The sequence below is a fragment of the Hylobates moloch genome, unplaced genomic scaffold, assembly GCF_009828535.3.
Source record: "Hylobates moloch isolate HMO894 unplaced genomic scaffold, HMol_V3 SCAFFOLD_16, whole genome shotgun sequence".
Taxonomy (NCBI): Eukaryota; Metazoa; Chordata; class Mammalia; order Primates; family Hylobatidae; genus Hylobates; species Hylobates moloch.
In genome coordinates, this window is record NW_026652291.1 from 38623465 (window position 1) to 38638834 (window position 15370).

At 34.5% G+C, this 15370-nt stretch overlaps 1 protein-coding gene across 16 annotated transcripts in view; it reads right to left on the reverse strand.

Annotated features, from left to right (window-relative positions):
• Positions 1-15370, reverse strand: part of GPHN (gephyrin) — a 667615-nt gene that overhangs the window by 345434 nt on the left and 306811 nt on the right. For 9 of the 16 annotated variants that reach the window (XM_032179253.2, XM_032753694.2, XM_032179250.2 and 6 more), the window contains exon 5: positions 2595-2633. The exons of the other annotated variants lie outside the window; for them this stretch is intronic. In XM_032179253.2, coding sequence (XP_032035144.1) covers positions 2595-2633 — 39 coding nt within the window. The remainder of the gene's footprint in view (positions 1-2594; positions 2634-15370) is intronic. 16 annotated transcript variants of the gene reach the window in all.

The window sequence follows — 15370 nt, forward strand, 5'->3', positions numbered from 1 at the left end:
GGACTTACTAATCTTTCATATTAATTATGTGGTTTCCCTGATCTCTTTGCTACTAATTTAATTTCTTCTTGGACAAAAGTATTAAATGCTATTGAATCCATTTCTAGTTATATAACCAAAAGAAAAACAGATACTTGCATGCCAGTGTTTGTAGGAGTATTATTTATAAAAGCTAAAAGCTGAAAACAACCCAGTGTCCACCAACAGGTGAACTGATAAACAAGTTGTGGTATATACCTACAATGGAATATTAGTCAGAGTTAAAAAGGGATGAAATTCTAATACATGATAAAATATAAATGAACCTTGAAAACATTTTGCTAAGTGAAATATGCTAGACACTGAAAGACAAAACTTGTATGATTCCACTTATATAAGGTATCTAGAATAGGCAAATTGATAAAGACAGAAAGTAGATTATAGTTTACCAGGGGTTGCAGGAGGGAGGAATGGGGAGTTTTTGTTTAATGGGTACAGAGTTTCTAAATGGGATGATAAAAGTTCTAGAAACAGTGGTGACGGGTGCACAAAACTGTGAATGTGCTAATATCACTGAATTGTACACTTAAAATTGGTTAAAATGGTAAATTTTATGTTTATATTTTACCAAAACTTTAAAAAGCTATTGAAATGATTTTCTTAACTTCCCTAGAGCATCCTTTTTCTTCACACTGACAAATTTTATCTATATTATTAAAAGAAAATAAAAACCCATCCATACTTCTTCCATATCCCTAAATCTATCACCTCTTTAGATTTTTCGTAAAAATAAAATTTAATATGGATACTCAGCATTTTCCACACTTAGAGCACAATGACATTGTAGATACATATATAAAACACTTCAAATCTCTATATACACATGTGCATGCACACATACACACCCCACTTTACATCTCCTCCTTAGACTCTTGCAAATTTCACCAAAATTCTTCTTTGGTTCTTGTATTTGGGCTTTCATTTAAATATAAGCAAATAAGACTGTAAGTTTTACAGTACAGATAATGTTATGTTGCAAGTTATTTTTAGATGCCAAGTACTTTGTAAATACAATGATGAGAAAATACCAATTTCAAAGGTTTACCCAACATACAAGAAAAGAGTTTAAAAGGAAGGAAGATAAATACATCTAAAGGATCTCTAAAGAACTGGTATTACGTAAACTATGAGGAAGCTGAGAAATGATATTCTCAAAGGAAAAAATAGAGCAGAGCAGAAAGCTACTTTAATCTAAACTACAAAGAATTATAAGATAATTAAATTTATTATTTTTAGAGATGATGCTTTTAAAGTTGCAAAAAAATCTTTTGGTCTTATTAAAAAGGATAAAATTAATAGGAGTAACTTATCCTTATAAAACCCTGGAAAATTTAGGAATAATAAATTAAGAAATAATTTTAGTATATGGAAAATTATTAAAAGATCCCATACACGAGAAATAAATGTACATAATATATGATGTGAAAAGAAAACTTGAGATGATGATTTATAAAAAAATATATTCTTACATAAAGAGAAGAATGTGGAGCAGTATAAAAAAGCAGAAAGGACAGGTAGTAGTTTAAAAAGTCAGTTTAGGAGCAAACTGGACTGGGCTATTAGATAGCAAAGCATTTTCCTATTTCTAAGATGTTTGGACAATATGTAGGCAAAACTTTTATTGGAAATAAAATATGATCAGGGTTACAAGACAACAGAGGAGCAATGCCAGTGATTTTTTAAATGCAGCAAACTATAAAGGAGGCAACACAGGCCAATCAGCAAGTTGCAAGTACACAGGAGATGACTGCAATATCTCAAATAAATTAATGGGGCAGCCACAGGTAGCAAATAGGTAGAGGAGGCAACAGTCGAGCAAACTCAGTCAGCAGTCTAACTCAGTGGCACAAGGCAACTGTAGATGATAGCAGAAATGCTAAACAATCTCACCTACTTACAGTGTTACAGGCATAGATTGGGCAGGGCAAGATCAGGCAGGCAGATGGCATAGTACTTGTTAGGCCACAGTACAGGGGAATTGTAGGGGAGCAGATAGATAATGCTGGGCAGTCTAAAATGCTAAAATAGCAGATGGATATGGCAGTACCAGGCCATTTGCTGATGGACAAAGCACCAGTGAGTGAAGAATGCAAATCATTCAGCAGATGAGTGAAGTGAGGCAAAAAGGAGAGACAAAAACCAAAGGCAATCAAGCAGGAAGACAGAACAGTAGAGAAACAATGACAGATCATCAGAAGCAGTTGGGTAGTGTAATAACAAGCTCTCAGCAGAGGAATAAAACACCATTCAGGAAAAGGTGAGATTGAGAGTGAGGCAGTCCCCTGAATTGGGTGTCTTCCATCTAGGATACAGTAATCAATAAATTGCAAATGAGAATCCACAAGAGAACAGCACACAAATGGAAATAGCAGATGGATCTGAACTCTATTGCCCAGGGATACAGAGTGACCCTAGAACATAGATACATAACAATCCACAAGGAATAAACAGATGTGAAAAATGGGTCCAAGCGTTTTTTATGATGATAAAAGAAACCAAAACACTAAAAATTATTAATCTGAAAATGATTGGCTGGGATTGAAGTCTTCGCTTACCCCTTTCTGGAGCCCACAAAATGGGAATGTTGGGAATTTCTGCAGCAGAAAAACAGAAGAGAAAAGGGATTTCTGACTCCCAGTTTGAGGAAAGCAGGTCAAATTTAGGGCTGTATGAACTGGTTCAGGGAAATAAGAACCAGCCTGAACCTTCTCCCTTCCTCAGAATGAAACCATTTCTGAGTTATGGGAAAGGTTTAGGAAGCCCTCACCCCATCATTCCCCACAACCTCCCCTTTCACACTTACCTCCAGTGCAAACAGTTTCCAGCAAGGAGGTACTTGGAAAAATTCACTCTTATGTGTACACCATGGCAAAATGGGAAGATGGTCAACTAATGGTACTTCCTGTGTAGGTCGGGTTTCTAACTCAGTGGGATCCCTTCCACTCTTTGTGAATGAGCAGAGGGGACAGATTACTAGAAACTACCTACCTCTTTGAAAGTGGATGAGAAAAGAATCAGGGGCAGTAATATCAATCAACAAATAGTAATACTAGTAAATGTCTTGGTGATCTCATCAATTGTCATGGATTTTAATTCCATTTATATGTTGATGACTCCAAAAATAGTATGTCTAGCCCAGATTTTCCTACTGAAGTCTAGATACATATACCTAATATCTACTTGTTTTGGGCGGGGGCCGGGGGAAGGAGTCTTACTCTGTCGCCCAGGCTGGAGTGCAGTGGTGCAATCTCAGCTCACTGCAAACCTTGCCTCCTGGGTTCAAGCAATTCTCCTGTCTCAGCCTCCTGAGTAGCTGGGATTACAGGCGTGCACCACCAGGTCTGGCTTTTTTCTTTTCTTTTCTTTTCTTTTTTAGTAGAGACAGGGTTTCACCCGGTTGTCCAGGCTGGTCTTGAACTCCTGACCTCATGTGATCCGCCCACCTCAACCTCCCAAAGTGCTGGGATCACTGGTGTGAGCCACTGTGCCTGGCCTCATATACTTAATATCTAATTGCAATTCAATATCTCCACTTGGATATCTAAAGGAAGTTCAAGTTTCCATAACCAAAGTAAAATTCCTGATCTTCCCCCTCAAACCTGCTTTTCCCATAGTCTTCTCCATTTCAGTAAATGGAAACTACATCCTTCTAATTCCCAAGGCAAATCTTGGGTCTTATACCTGACTTCTCTCTTTATCTTATTCCATCTGTTTACCTCTCCCTTCAAAATATATCAGTAATCTACTTCTCACTACCTTCACCTCTATCATTGGTCTAAGCCACTGTCATTTTCCACCTGGATTATTTTAATAGTCTCCTAACTTGTTTCCCCATTAAAATATGTCAGTTCATGCCATGCCTCTACTCTGTTACACTAAGGGTGGCATACAGGTTCCACATGATCCATGGCTTCCTCTCTCTCTCCTCCTTTAGGTCTTTGTTCAAATGTCATCTTATCAATGAGACCTTCCTTAATGGATGACCCTATTTAAAATTATAACCCTCTTTCCTGCCTGGGCTACCTATCCTCCCTCCCTGGTTAATTTTTAAACATAGCACTTACCATCTCCAGTTCTATACAGTTTGCTTGTTTTTTAATAGTTTGTATCCTCTCACTAAAATGTAAATTCCATAAAGGTAGGGACTTTTGATTTCTTAACTCATTGCTCTATCTCAACATCTTAAACAGTGCCTGGCATGTATCTATATCTATATCTATATCTATATCTATATCTATATCTATATCTAGTAGGCTTTAAGTGCATATTTGAGTCCATGAAGCATTAACTTCTTATGGGGCTTCCTCTCTCAATCTCAATTTTTCAGAGTATTCTTCTAAAAGCTCAAATACTATGAGCTTTAAGATTAATAGAGCAGATGCTAGTGTACTATAGAATAGGAATGTTCTAAAACAGGGGTTGGCAAACTACAGCCCAAGGGCCAAATCCTGCCCATTTCCTGTTTTTTTTCTGTATGGCTTGCAATCTATAAGTGATCTTTGTATTTTTTAATGATTCAAGAGATAATCAAAAGAAGAATAGTATTTCATGACACATAGAAATATATGAAATCCAAATTCAGTGCCCATAATAAAGTTTTCTTAGAGCATAGCCAGGCTCATTCCTTTATATCATCTGTGGCTGCCTTTGTGCTACCGGTCTGGCAGAGTTGGGTAGTTTTGAGAGAACATATGCCTACAAAATCTAAAAAATTTACCATCTGGCCCTTTTAAATAGGTTTGCTGACCCCTGTCCTATAGTATTTTATATTTAGAAGGCAAAGAACAATAATTAAAATTTGGGCAAAGATAGACTAGAATTTACCGTTAATATTGCTGCTACTATTGTCCATGGTAAATGTTTGGGGGAATGTATACTTATACTAGGATTTGCTTTCAATATTATTAATTTTATTTTTTATTTTATTTTTGAGACAGTGTCTTGCTCTGCTACCCAGGCTGGAGTGCAGTGGTGTGATCTTGGCTCAGTGCAACCTCCACCTACCGGGTACAAATGATCTCCTGCCTCAGCCTCCCGAGTAGATGGGATTACAGGGGCATGTCATCATGCCTGGCTAATTCTTCTATTTTTAGTAGAGACGAGGTTTCACCATGTTGGCCAGGCTGGTCTCGAACTCCTGACCTCAGGTGATCTGCCCACCTTGACCTCCCAAAGTGCTGGGATTACAGGCATGAGCTACCACAACTGGCCTGCTTTCAATATTATATACAAGTAACCTCTCATTCCTCTAAATATTATTTATTAAAGAGGGTGATATTCATTCATCTATCTACCCCATAGAGCAGTGTCATCTCGAAGGACAAAGTACAATACTAGTAAGTCTTGAAAATGGCAAAATGGGAGAGAATGAAAGAGGAAGTAAATAGGGCCCATAAATGGAACTTATATCAAAGTATCACACAATTAACTAAACTTCTAAATACATACTCTAACAATAGTTGGAAATTAGCATGATATGAATTTCTTTTGAATCTCATCAATGGGGTTATTAAAGTGACCTCATTATAATGGGTTTGCTTATACAATGTAATCTTGAATTATAGCAGACAATTGACACATTATAATAAGACTCCATCATAGTTATACAATATTCAAAACTAACAATTATATTCTCTCTGGTTCAAATACCTCCATTTTGTAAAAAAAAGAGTATTTAAAAAATTTTGTAAAATTGCATTCAGAAGCACCTCCTAATCAAAACTGACCTAGCTTTTCTTTCCATAAAGGTTTAGCCTGAGTATTATTCCACGCAAGGATATTATGTTATTTGCTGCAATACAACTTATAGAAAGGAGTGAAGAAGCTGAGGGGTAAGACACTTAAATTATCCCAGTGGCACTCATGGCTATAATGTTATCTTCATTCTTCATAGATAAGTATAATTTATTTCTTTGTATATCAATTAGTCCCTCCAGCATGATGGACTGCTTCTTCCACATTGTTGCCTTTGGCCTTTGGTCTTGTTCATTCAGTGAAACTGACAACCATCATCTTCAAACTGTACATACAAGAGAGGTTTACTGCTTCTTTCTTCTCAGCATCTTTTGAAGGAACTTGGATTCTTTCTGCTAATTCTCATCTGTGTGCCATTAATAATTATCTAAAATGGTTACTACCTCCAGTGGACATCTGTCCTTCATATTTTAGTAGCAGTTCCAAGTTTCAATATAAGAAAATAATACTGGTAAAATTATTAGAATTATTCAAATTGTTTACTTGTTGCCTGAATCTACTTTCTGAATCCCTATCAGATGCCTTTTATAGCAGGCAGTAACAACAAAGTTACGAATATTCTGCCCTTCTAATTCAGTGATATTATTCTGAGAAGTTCATAGTACTTGACAGATACAAAGTACTCATTTGTTGTCATCTTATTACATTTTATGTGAAAAGCAACAGTAAGTCCATTTCATAGATGGGTACCTAATATACAGAGAGAGAAATCCATATTCCTGATTCCAGACACTAGTAAAGAAAGGAATAGGCCTGGCGCGGTGGTTCACGCTTGTAATCCCAGCACTTTGGGAGGCCGAGGCGGGCAGATCACGAGGTCGGGAGATCGAGATCACGGTGAAACCCCGTCTCTACTAAAAATACAAAAAATTAGCCGGGCGTGGTGGCGGGCGCCTGTAGTCCCAGCTACTCGGAGAGGCTGCGGCAGGAGAATGGTGTGAACCCGGGAGGTGGAGCTTGCAGTGAGCGGGGATTGGGCCCCCGCCCCCCCGCCCGGGGGGACAAGGGAGACCCCCGCCAAAAAAAAAAAAAAAAAGAAAGGAATATCCTGAAATCTTCATTCCTTAGACTATGTCTCTAGATAAACATACTTTTAGCATTTTACTAATGTATCTGCAAAATATTTATTTATATTTTGTTGTTAATTTCTTAGCACATATTTTGCTAAGTATTCTGGTATGCTAGCCTCTTTTCATTTTACAAGAGTAGATTTGGAAGAGTGAACTAGAAAGGTGATTTCAAGATATAATCACTGATAAATTCAAGCTAAAATAAGGATTTAACATGTCTTCTTTGATATTTCTTTTTCCTTTTCCACAACTATACTATTGTGTACTTTAAGTTCTATCCTGTTTGATTTTTCTTCCAGAGAAGAATTCTTATAATATTTATTCAACCATCATCTACTTATTTTTAAAGCTAAAGCTCTTTCTAAACATATTGTAGATAACAATAGCAAAGATTTATATGGCAAAGAAATATTGTTTTTAGTGCCTTGCTTATATTATTTACATAATATAAGTACCCTATGAGGCAAGTACTCTTACTATCTTAATTTTACACATAAGAAAACAGGTTTTTAAAGTTAAGTAAATTGCATGGGGTTGCACACTAATAACAGGTGGATCTAAGATTCAAACCCAAATAGTCTGTGCTCTTAACCACTATGTTATTTTTATTATTATTAATTTTATGCCCTATTACAGAGCAGAATTAACCAGTATGTTATGCTACTCCATAAAAGGTTATATGGGCAACACTATTTTTCTAGTTAGAACTGTAATTAGAAACAGAACTTACCATCACTTGCATCTACACTTGCTTGTATGTTTATTTAACATATGATCTCTCGTATCCACAGGGCCCCATAAAAGCTGAGCACATATTCTGACATAGAGTAGGTATACAATTAGGATATATATTTAAAGGAAATTGAATATATAATTTTTATTTGTAGGTCCTTCATATAGGAAATTTTTGTTTTTGCCTTTTTCTCAAAAATTGCAAAAATTCTGACCTCAAGGAACAATGTACTCTTCCCTCTTTAGTGCTACTATGTGGAATAGGACCCTTTCAACTTAAAAATCTTACATGCAAAGTCAGTTATTGCTCTAATTATTTATCTAAATGGTCTAATTTTGTACCTGTAATTTTTACACTGGCACCATTTTACTATGGAGCTTTTCTTTTTTCATGCATAAAAAATAGAGGATGTGGGAGGCAGAGGCGGGTGGATCACGAGGTCAGGAGATCGAGACCACGGTGAAACCCCGTCTCTACTAAAAATACAAAAAATTAGCCGGGCGTGGTGGCGGGCGCCTGTAGTCCCAGCTACTAGGAGAGGCTGAGGCAGGAGAATGGCATGAACCCGGGAGGCGGAGCTTGCAGTGAGCCGAGATTGCGCCACTGCACTCCAGCCTGGGTGACAGAGCGAGGCTCTGTCTCAAAAAAAAAAAAAAAAAATAGAGGATGTATGTTTTGGGTAAGTCTGTGTCTGGCAGAAAAATTAAATGCAAAAATAATCCATAAGTAAGTGGACTTAAGGAGAAACGTAATATTTCTTTTCAAATATCAGAAATGTCATGTAAAGGAGGAATTAACCTTCTTTTGAGCACAGCCAAGAGCAGAATTAGGACAAGTGGGTAGAAATTATAAGGTGACAGATTTCAGTTTGATATATTTAGACTTTCAAACAAGTAGAGTTGTCTAAACAATGAACTCTTTGATAGAAGAAGTGACAGTTGAAATGTTCAGGCTGGAATGATGAAAAGGGCATGCTAGGGCTTTGAACATGATGGTCTTTGTTCTCTTCAAACTCTGAGATACTATGATTTCTCCACTATTATAAAGTTTGTAATTTTATACAAATGCTAAGCTAATTAGAGATATAGCACTGACAAAATCTATGGTAACATATTACTTGATTGTCTTGATTCTTGATTCTAAGGGAAATATTGACTGAAAAGGTTTCCAGACAACAAATAAACAAAATTGGAATCGTGTGCCTCTCAGTAGTTTAAATTTAATAAATAAATAAATAAATAAATGGATAGTTACTAGGTTTGCAGATTAAATCAGAACTTTTTTTTTTTTTTAACCAGGGCATAAAAACAACCTCCAAAAAGAATAAAGTTAGTCCTCCTGAGGAATGTATTCATGTGCATTTGAATAAATGCTGATTCAAAAAAGAGTCTAAGAAAGTCCTGAAAGCATGATTTTACTGTCTATACTGGCTGATAGGAGACTTATGAATTCTGGTTTCCAAGGAATCTCTGAATAAGGACAGTGATATGGTTTGGCTGTGTCCCCACCCAAATCTGGTCTTGAATTGTAATTCCCATAATCCCTATGTGTAATGGGAGGGACTTGGTGGGAGGTATTAATAATTTAATCATGGGGCAGTTACCCTCATGCTTTCTCATGGTTCTCATGATATTGAGTTCTCCTGAGATCTGATGGTTTTATAAGGGGCTTTTCCCTCTGTTGCTCTGCACTTCTACTTGCTGCCGCCATGTGAAGAAGGATGTGTTTGCTTCAACTTCCACCATGATTATGTTTCCTGAGGCCTACCACACCCTGCTGAACTGTGAGTCAATTAAGCCTCTTTCTTTTACAAATTACCCAGACTTGGGTATGTCCTTATTAGTGAAGTGAGAACAGACTAATACAGTAAATCTCTCATTTCTATATTTGGTACCTCTCTAGCCAGTCTGAAAGAAATAAAATAATGTAGGTCTAGTGTATCCATCCTTCTACATAAAGTGAATTCTCTGTTTTAGCCAGAAAGATTTTATGTTTATATTTCTCTGTGCCTTACTCATATATTTTCCTTCTTCTTTACTCCTACCATTAAGGTCTTCCTCTTTCAAAACCTGAATCCCATTCAATTTTAGCTTGAATTTTATAAAAATTTCACTCATTACTCAAGCTCTCTTTTAATCTTTCTCTTTGAATAAATCTTTTTGCCTGAATTGGCTGAATATTTCTGGTACCAGGTTTAAACTGTCTTGAATTGTCATATGACTATTTTAGGAGTATATGTACTTTAGCTTTAGGTTTGATAAAGCCCAAGGTGCTTCATAAATATTTGTTACATTGAACAAAGACAATGAATGGTGTTCTTACCAAACAGGAAGGTCCTAAGTGTGCCTATGATATGAAAAAAAATTCTGCTTTCAGTGGACAACACAAAAATAATTATAAACCCCAGATATAAATTGGGCTATTACTAAAAAGTTATTTTTTCACGTATCTGGCTGTTTCAAGACAAGTCCTTATTTTTAAGACATATCCACCAATTATGTTTGTAGTTAACAATAGCTATCAGAAGCACGATGGTTAGTAGCAAAAGTATTTGGAGCTACCATATCTAATCAGAGATAATAGGTAATACTGTTAATTAAATGAGGAAGAAAAAGGACAAACACTAAACATCTACAAAGATTACAGGCATTATGTTAGATGCTTTTACATGCATTTATTGCCATTTACTACTTGAAAAATCTTGGGCAAGTCAATGAATCAATCTGTGTCACAGTTGCTCCATCTTTAAGGCAGAGATAACCATAAATAGTACCTGCCTTATACATATCTTATTTATTTATTTATTTATTTGTTTATTTATTTATTTTTTAAAACAGGGTCTCACTCTGTCACCCAGGTTGGAATGCTGTGGCCCCACCTTTATTCACTGCAACTTCCGCCTCCTGGGTTCAAGTGATTCTCGTGATTGGGCCTCCTGAGTAGCTGGGACCACAGGCATGCAACAACATGCCTCACTGAATTTTTTGTATTTTAGTAGACACGGGTTTCACCATGTTGGCCAGGCTGGTCTCAAAATCCTGACCTCAAGTGATCCACCCACCTCGGCTTCCCAAAGGGCTGGGATTACAGGCATGAGCCACCACACCTGGCCTCATATGGTTGTTTTGAAGAATAAATGAGTTAACATATGCTTAAAAGAGTTATTTGCACATAGCAATTGCTATCTGTGTTAGTTGTTATTATTGACTATTTTTATTATTAGAATCAACAATTTTGAGATGTAGGTAGGCATCAGCTAATTTAGCAGATGAGAAAACAGATTTGAACAGGTCAACTTGCCTTAAGTTTCACAGTTAGTAAGTAGTAGCACTAATATTTAAATTTGGGAATCTGACTCTATAGTGTAAGCTTTTTCCACTATACCATATTGCATGCCAACGTGTTTAGACAAAGATATGACATGGGAACTATTTCATAAAATTAGGATGAGCTCCTTAAAATGGCATCAAATATAAGCATCAAATCTGACCATAGAGGGATGGAACATTTTATTAAATTCAGTTTTAAATACTTCAGGTATAAGGGTTTCTAGTATTTTGCTTTGTAAGCAATTTAATATTGTTAAATTATCCTATTTACATAGAACAATTTTAAGATAGTCAAAGTCCTAGTTCTATATGATTAATTTTAGCCTTACCATGTATAACAGGTATTTTATTTTACTCAAAACAAAATCAAATTTTATATTAAAAACAAATGGTTAAATATGGTGTTTTTTGCTATGCTTCTGTTAAAATGTAGGAGAGTGTTTTCTGATTGTGAAAATGGCCAATATTAACTTTTAGGTGAGTTATTAAATGTAAATTCTCACTATCTTTCACAAGAGTAACAAATTGAAGATCATTAACATGTTGTTAGTAACTTAGGTCAATTTTTTCTTCTTCCCAGGGCTTATACAGTGTTCTTATTTTTGAAGCATTGCAATACAAGAAAGAAAAATGACTAATGACTACATAAAATAATACCTGTCTTATAGTAAACACACACTTAAAATTATGAAATACACACATTTCAACCAATTGATTATAAAACAATTTTTATAACTTTCTTTAATTTGTACTAGAAAACTGACATTTTCATGAAAAAAATCTAATAACCTAAGTGAAAAAAAATTGTAGAAAAGCTTAGATATTAATCTGCCCCAAAGCAAACTAAAAGTAGTCTATAAACAGAATATACCTTCTAAAATTCAGAGTCTTTTCCTAAGTCAGGTTTCTTTGGTACCATTTTGTAGTATTTTCCCTCTTGAAAGAGGTCATTTTGCCTGATGCCTCTTCACTTCCATAATGAAACAGTTATAAGAACCCTTTTAAATAAATATTCCTTATGTCAAATTTATAGTTTCCTGGTACTTTTACTATTTCTTCTTTTGTTTGATTATAATCATCAATTATATCAGCATACTTTTGTTATGAGGCATTCCTAAGAATGTCAGTTTCAAATTATTTTTTCTCAGTTTAAAATTATTTTTAAGAGTGAGATTTTACTTAATGTACAACAAATTCATTGTATTAATTTTTAAAGTGCAGAATTCTATATATTATTTAGAATAAGGGATATTTTATTTTTGTTATGCTATATTGTCTATTGAGACAATGGGGCAATACACTTCAATATGGCAGAAAAGCGTTTTTTCTTTGCTCCATCTAAAATTAAAAATATAAGGAAGGAAACCTAACATTATTTGGATTACTAAAGAACGAAAGGTAAAAGTGAGAAAATAAAAAAATGTGAGTAGAGATGACTTGTTGTCATCCAACAGGCCACGGGTGGACAAACTTTTTTTGCAAAGCATCAGACGATAAATACATCAGGCTTTATAGGCTATGTGGTCTTGTTTACAAGTTCTCAACTCTGCTGTTTTAGCCATAGACAATACATAAATAAGTGTAGCTTTGTTCCAATAAAACTTCATTTATAGACCCTAAAATTCAAATTCCAAATTAATTTTCACCTCACAAATATTACTCTCCTTTTGATTTTTTCAGCCATTTAAAAACGTAAAATCTATTCTTAGCTCCCTGGACATGCAAAAAAAAGGTGACAGGCTGGATTTGGCTTGTGGGCCACATTCCTTACCCCTGTGAAAGTCTCACTCATTTTTTACCTTCAGTACCAAGCATGGCACTGAACACATATTGAGGATTAAAAACAAAAGCTTCATGAATGAACAAGTGGTTGAGACATACATGCATGCTAGGCTTTTACTTAACTCTTTTACTTATGATCAAAATAATATATTAGCATACAACCCTTAATTCAATACAGCTTAGTGCTCTAAAAGTACTGAAAGTTATTTTGTGCCTTTTAAATATTTAACAGTTTAACATTTTCTAATTTACTATATTATCGAACACAGATCCTTTATGTAATAATACCTTTTTTGGACATACATTGCTTTGAAGTAATAATGGGACATAAAGGGAAAATACTTTGTATAGAAATGAGTTTTATGATCTGTGGAACTTTATAATTACTAATATTTCACTAGTGCCAATGAATTATCCAACCTTTATTAGACCAGAAAAAAATGAAATCTGGCCAGGCACGGTGGTTCATGCCTGTAATCTCAGCACTTTGGGAGGCCGAAGTGGGCAGATCACTTGAGGTCAGCAGTTTGAGACCATCCTGACCAACGTGGCGAAACCCTGTCTCTACTAAAAATATAAAAATTAGCTGGGCTTGGTGGTGCACGCCTGTAATTCCAGCTACTCAGGAGACTGAGGCACAGGAATTGCTTGGACTTGGAAGGTGGAGGTTGCAGTGAGCTGAGATCATGCCACTGCACTCCAGCCTGGGTGACAGAGTGAGACTCTGTCTCAAAAAAAAAAAAGGCAAGCAATCTATTATTAAAAACCAGTTTTTATTATCAAGACAAAATTCTAAAAAGTTGATGAGTGAGAATTGTCATGCTTTTATATGTAAGTTTTGATAGCATCTCATATTTAGAGGCAGGGAGAAGGCTAGAAGGCATGCAAGTATCAGAGGAACCATATTCTATGATGCAGGGCCTAAAAATATAAACAAATTCATAATTTAGGAAAATCAATTCTGATAGCCCTATTCCTATAAAATATATAATAAAGAAGATAAACTTTACTATACTTGATATTCTATTCTTGTTTTTAATAGACCTGGGGAGAAATCTGTTTCATTAAATTTTTCATTTTATCTAGAGCTCACACCCATTGACAAAATCTTTGGATTTTTTTTTTTCATTCATCCTATTCATCATTTTCATCCTTCATCTTTTTCTTACAACACACACATCCCACAAACAATTTTCCTTTGTGCTTTACAGATTAAGCTAATTACTGACAATTATTGACTATAAAACATTAGGATTTTAAGGGAGAAGTTTTACATTGTTTTACTTTTATCAAATTAGTATTTGTGCTACCAATAACTTCTGACCTCATTTAAAAATATTGGAAATCCTGATGTATATAATATAGGCAAATGTGTCTAGAAACAGCTTCTTCTCTTTAGATACAACTATCAAAACAGACAAATTACTATGTAATTCAGGTCCAGGATTATATTTCTAAATTCCTTTCTGACACATCAATATTATATGTTAGATATTATAAGAACTGCAACTACTCTAGGGTGTAAAGTAAAAGGGAAATTAGTAGAATTACTTTTTAGTGGGCCTATATTGATTTTATGTTTGCTTATTTATTATTTATTTTATTAATATTATTTAATAGCCCACGAGTACTACAAACTTTTGCCATAGATATCATATCATATGTATTTATATATACATATAAAATATGAAGTGAACCTATTAAAGATCAAGTTATTCACAATCAGGTAAATTGCTTCTTTTCAAAAATAGATATTAGAGAAGACATATTTATGTATATTTTAAATCCATTTAAGAAACCTCTAATATAATTTTAACTATGTAGCTGCTAATTGCTTCTTTTCAAAAATAGATATTAGAGAAGACATATTTATGTATATTTTAAATCCATTTAAGAAACCTCTAATATAATTTTAACTATGTAGCTGCTAATTTCTTGTTTTCAAAAATAGATATTAGAGAAGACATATTTATGTATATTTTAAATCCATTTAAGAAACCTCTAATATAATTTTAACTATGTAGCTGCTATAGGTATATATGAATATAAGAGCACCTCAATAGTTTTCAAATAACTGAAAAACTTTAAGAATAAAATACTGCTCAATTTCTGAATAATGAAATATACAATGCCATGGAAACAGACACTTGTCAACTAGTAGTGCCAAAAAAGAAAAGAAAAAAAAACCTAGATACTAGAATAGCAGAAATTCAAGATTTCTGATTTATATAATATAGAGATGGAAGAGATCAAATATGAAGCTTACCCTATCAAAATTAAGAAATAATTTGACAAGATTCTAAAGACTTCATGGACATACTTTAAATCAAGTAAAAGGCTATAGTTGTCTATTTGGTATTACATGTAAAAAAGAAAAACTATCAAATGTGTCCCTTTGGTAGTTACATAAGTTACATAGCAACAAATAAAAAAAATTAACTCTTATAAATTGACTCTTACATAAAATACCAGGAATAGTTCTCATTGAACGGTCACAGCCACCTTGGTAAATAGGTGCTTTTATTTCCCTTGCTTTATAGAAAACTAAGGCACAGAGTGGTTAAATGACTAGTCTATTGAGGTGTAAGACAAAAATACATTTGGTCTTTGTTCTTGGTTCCTGACTTATTATAGAACTCATAAAACCCTTGGGAATTTCCTGA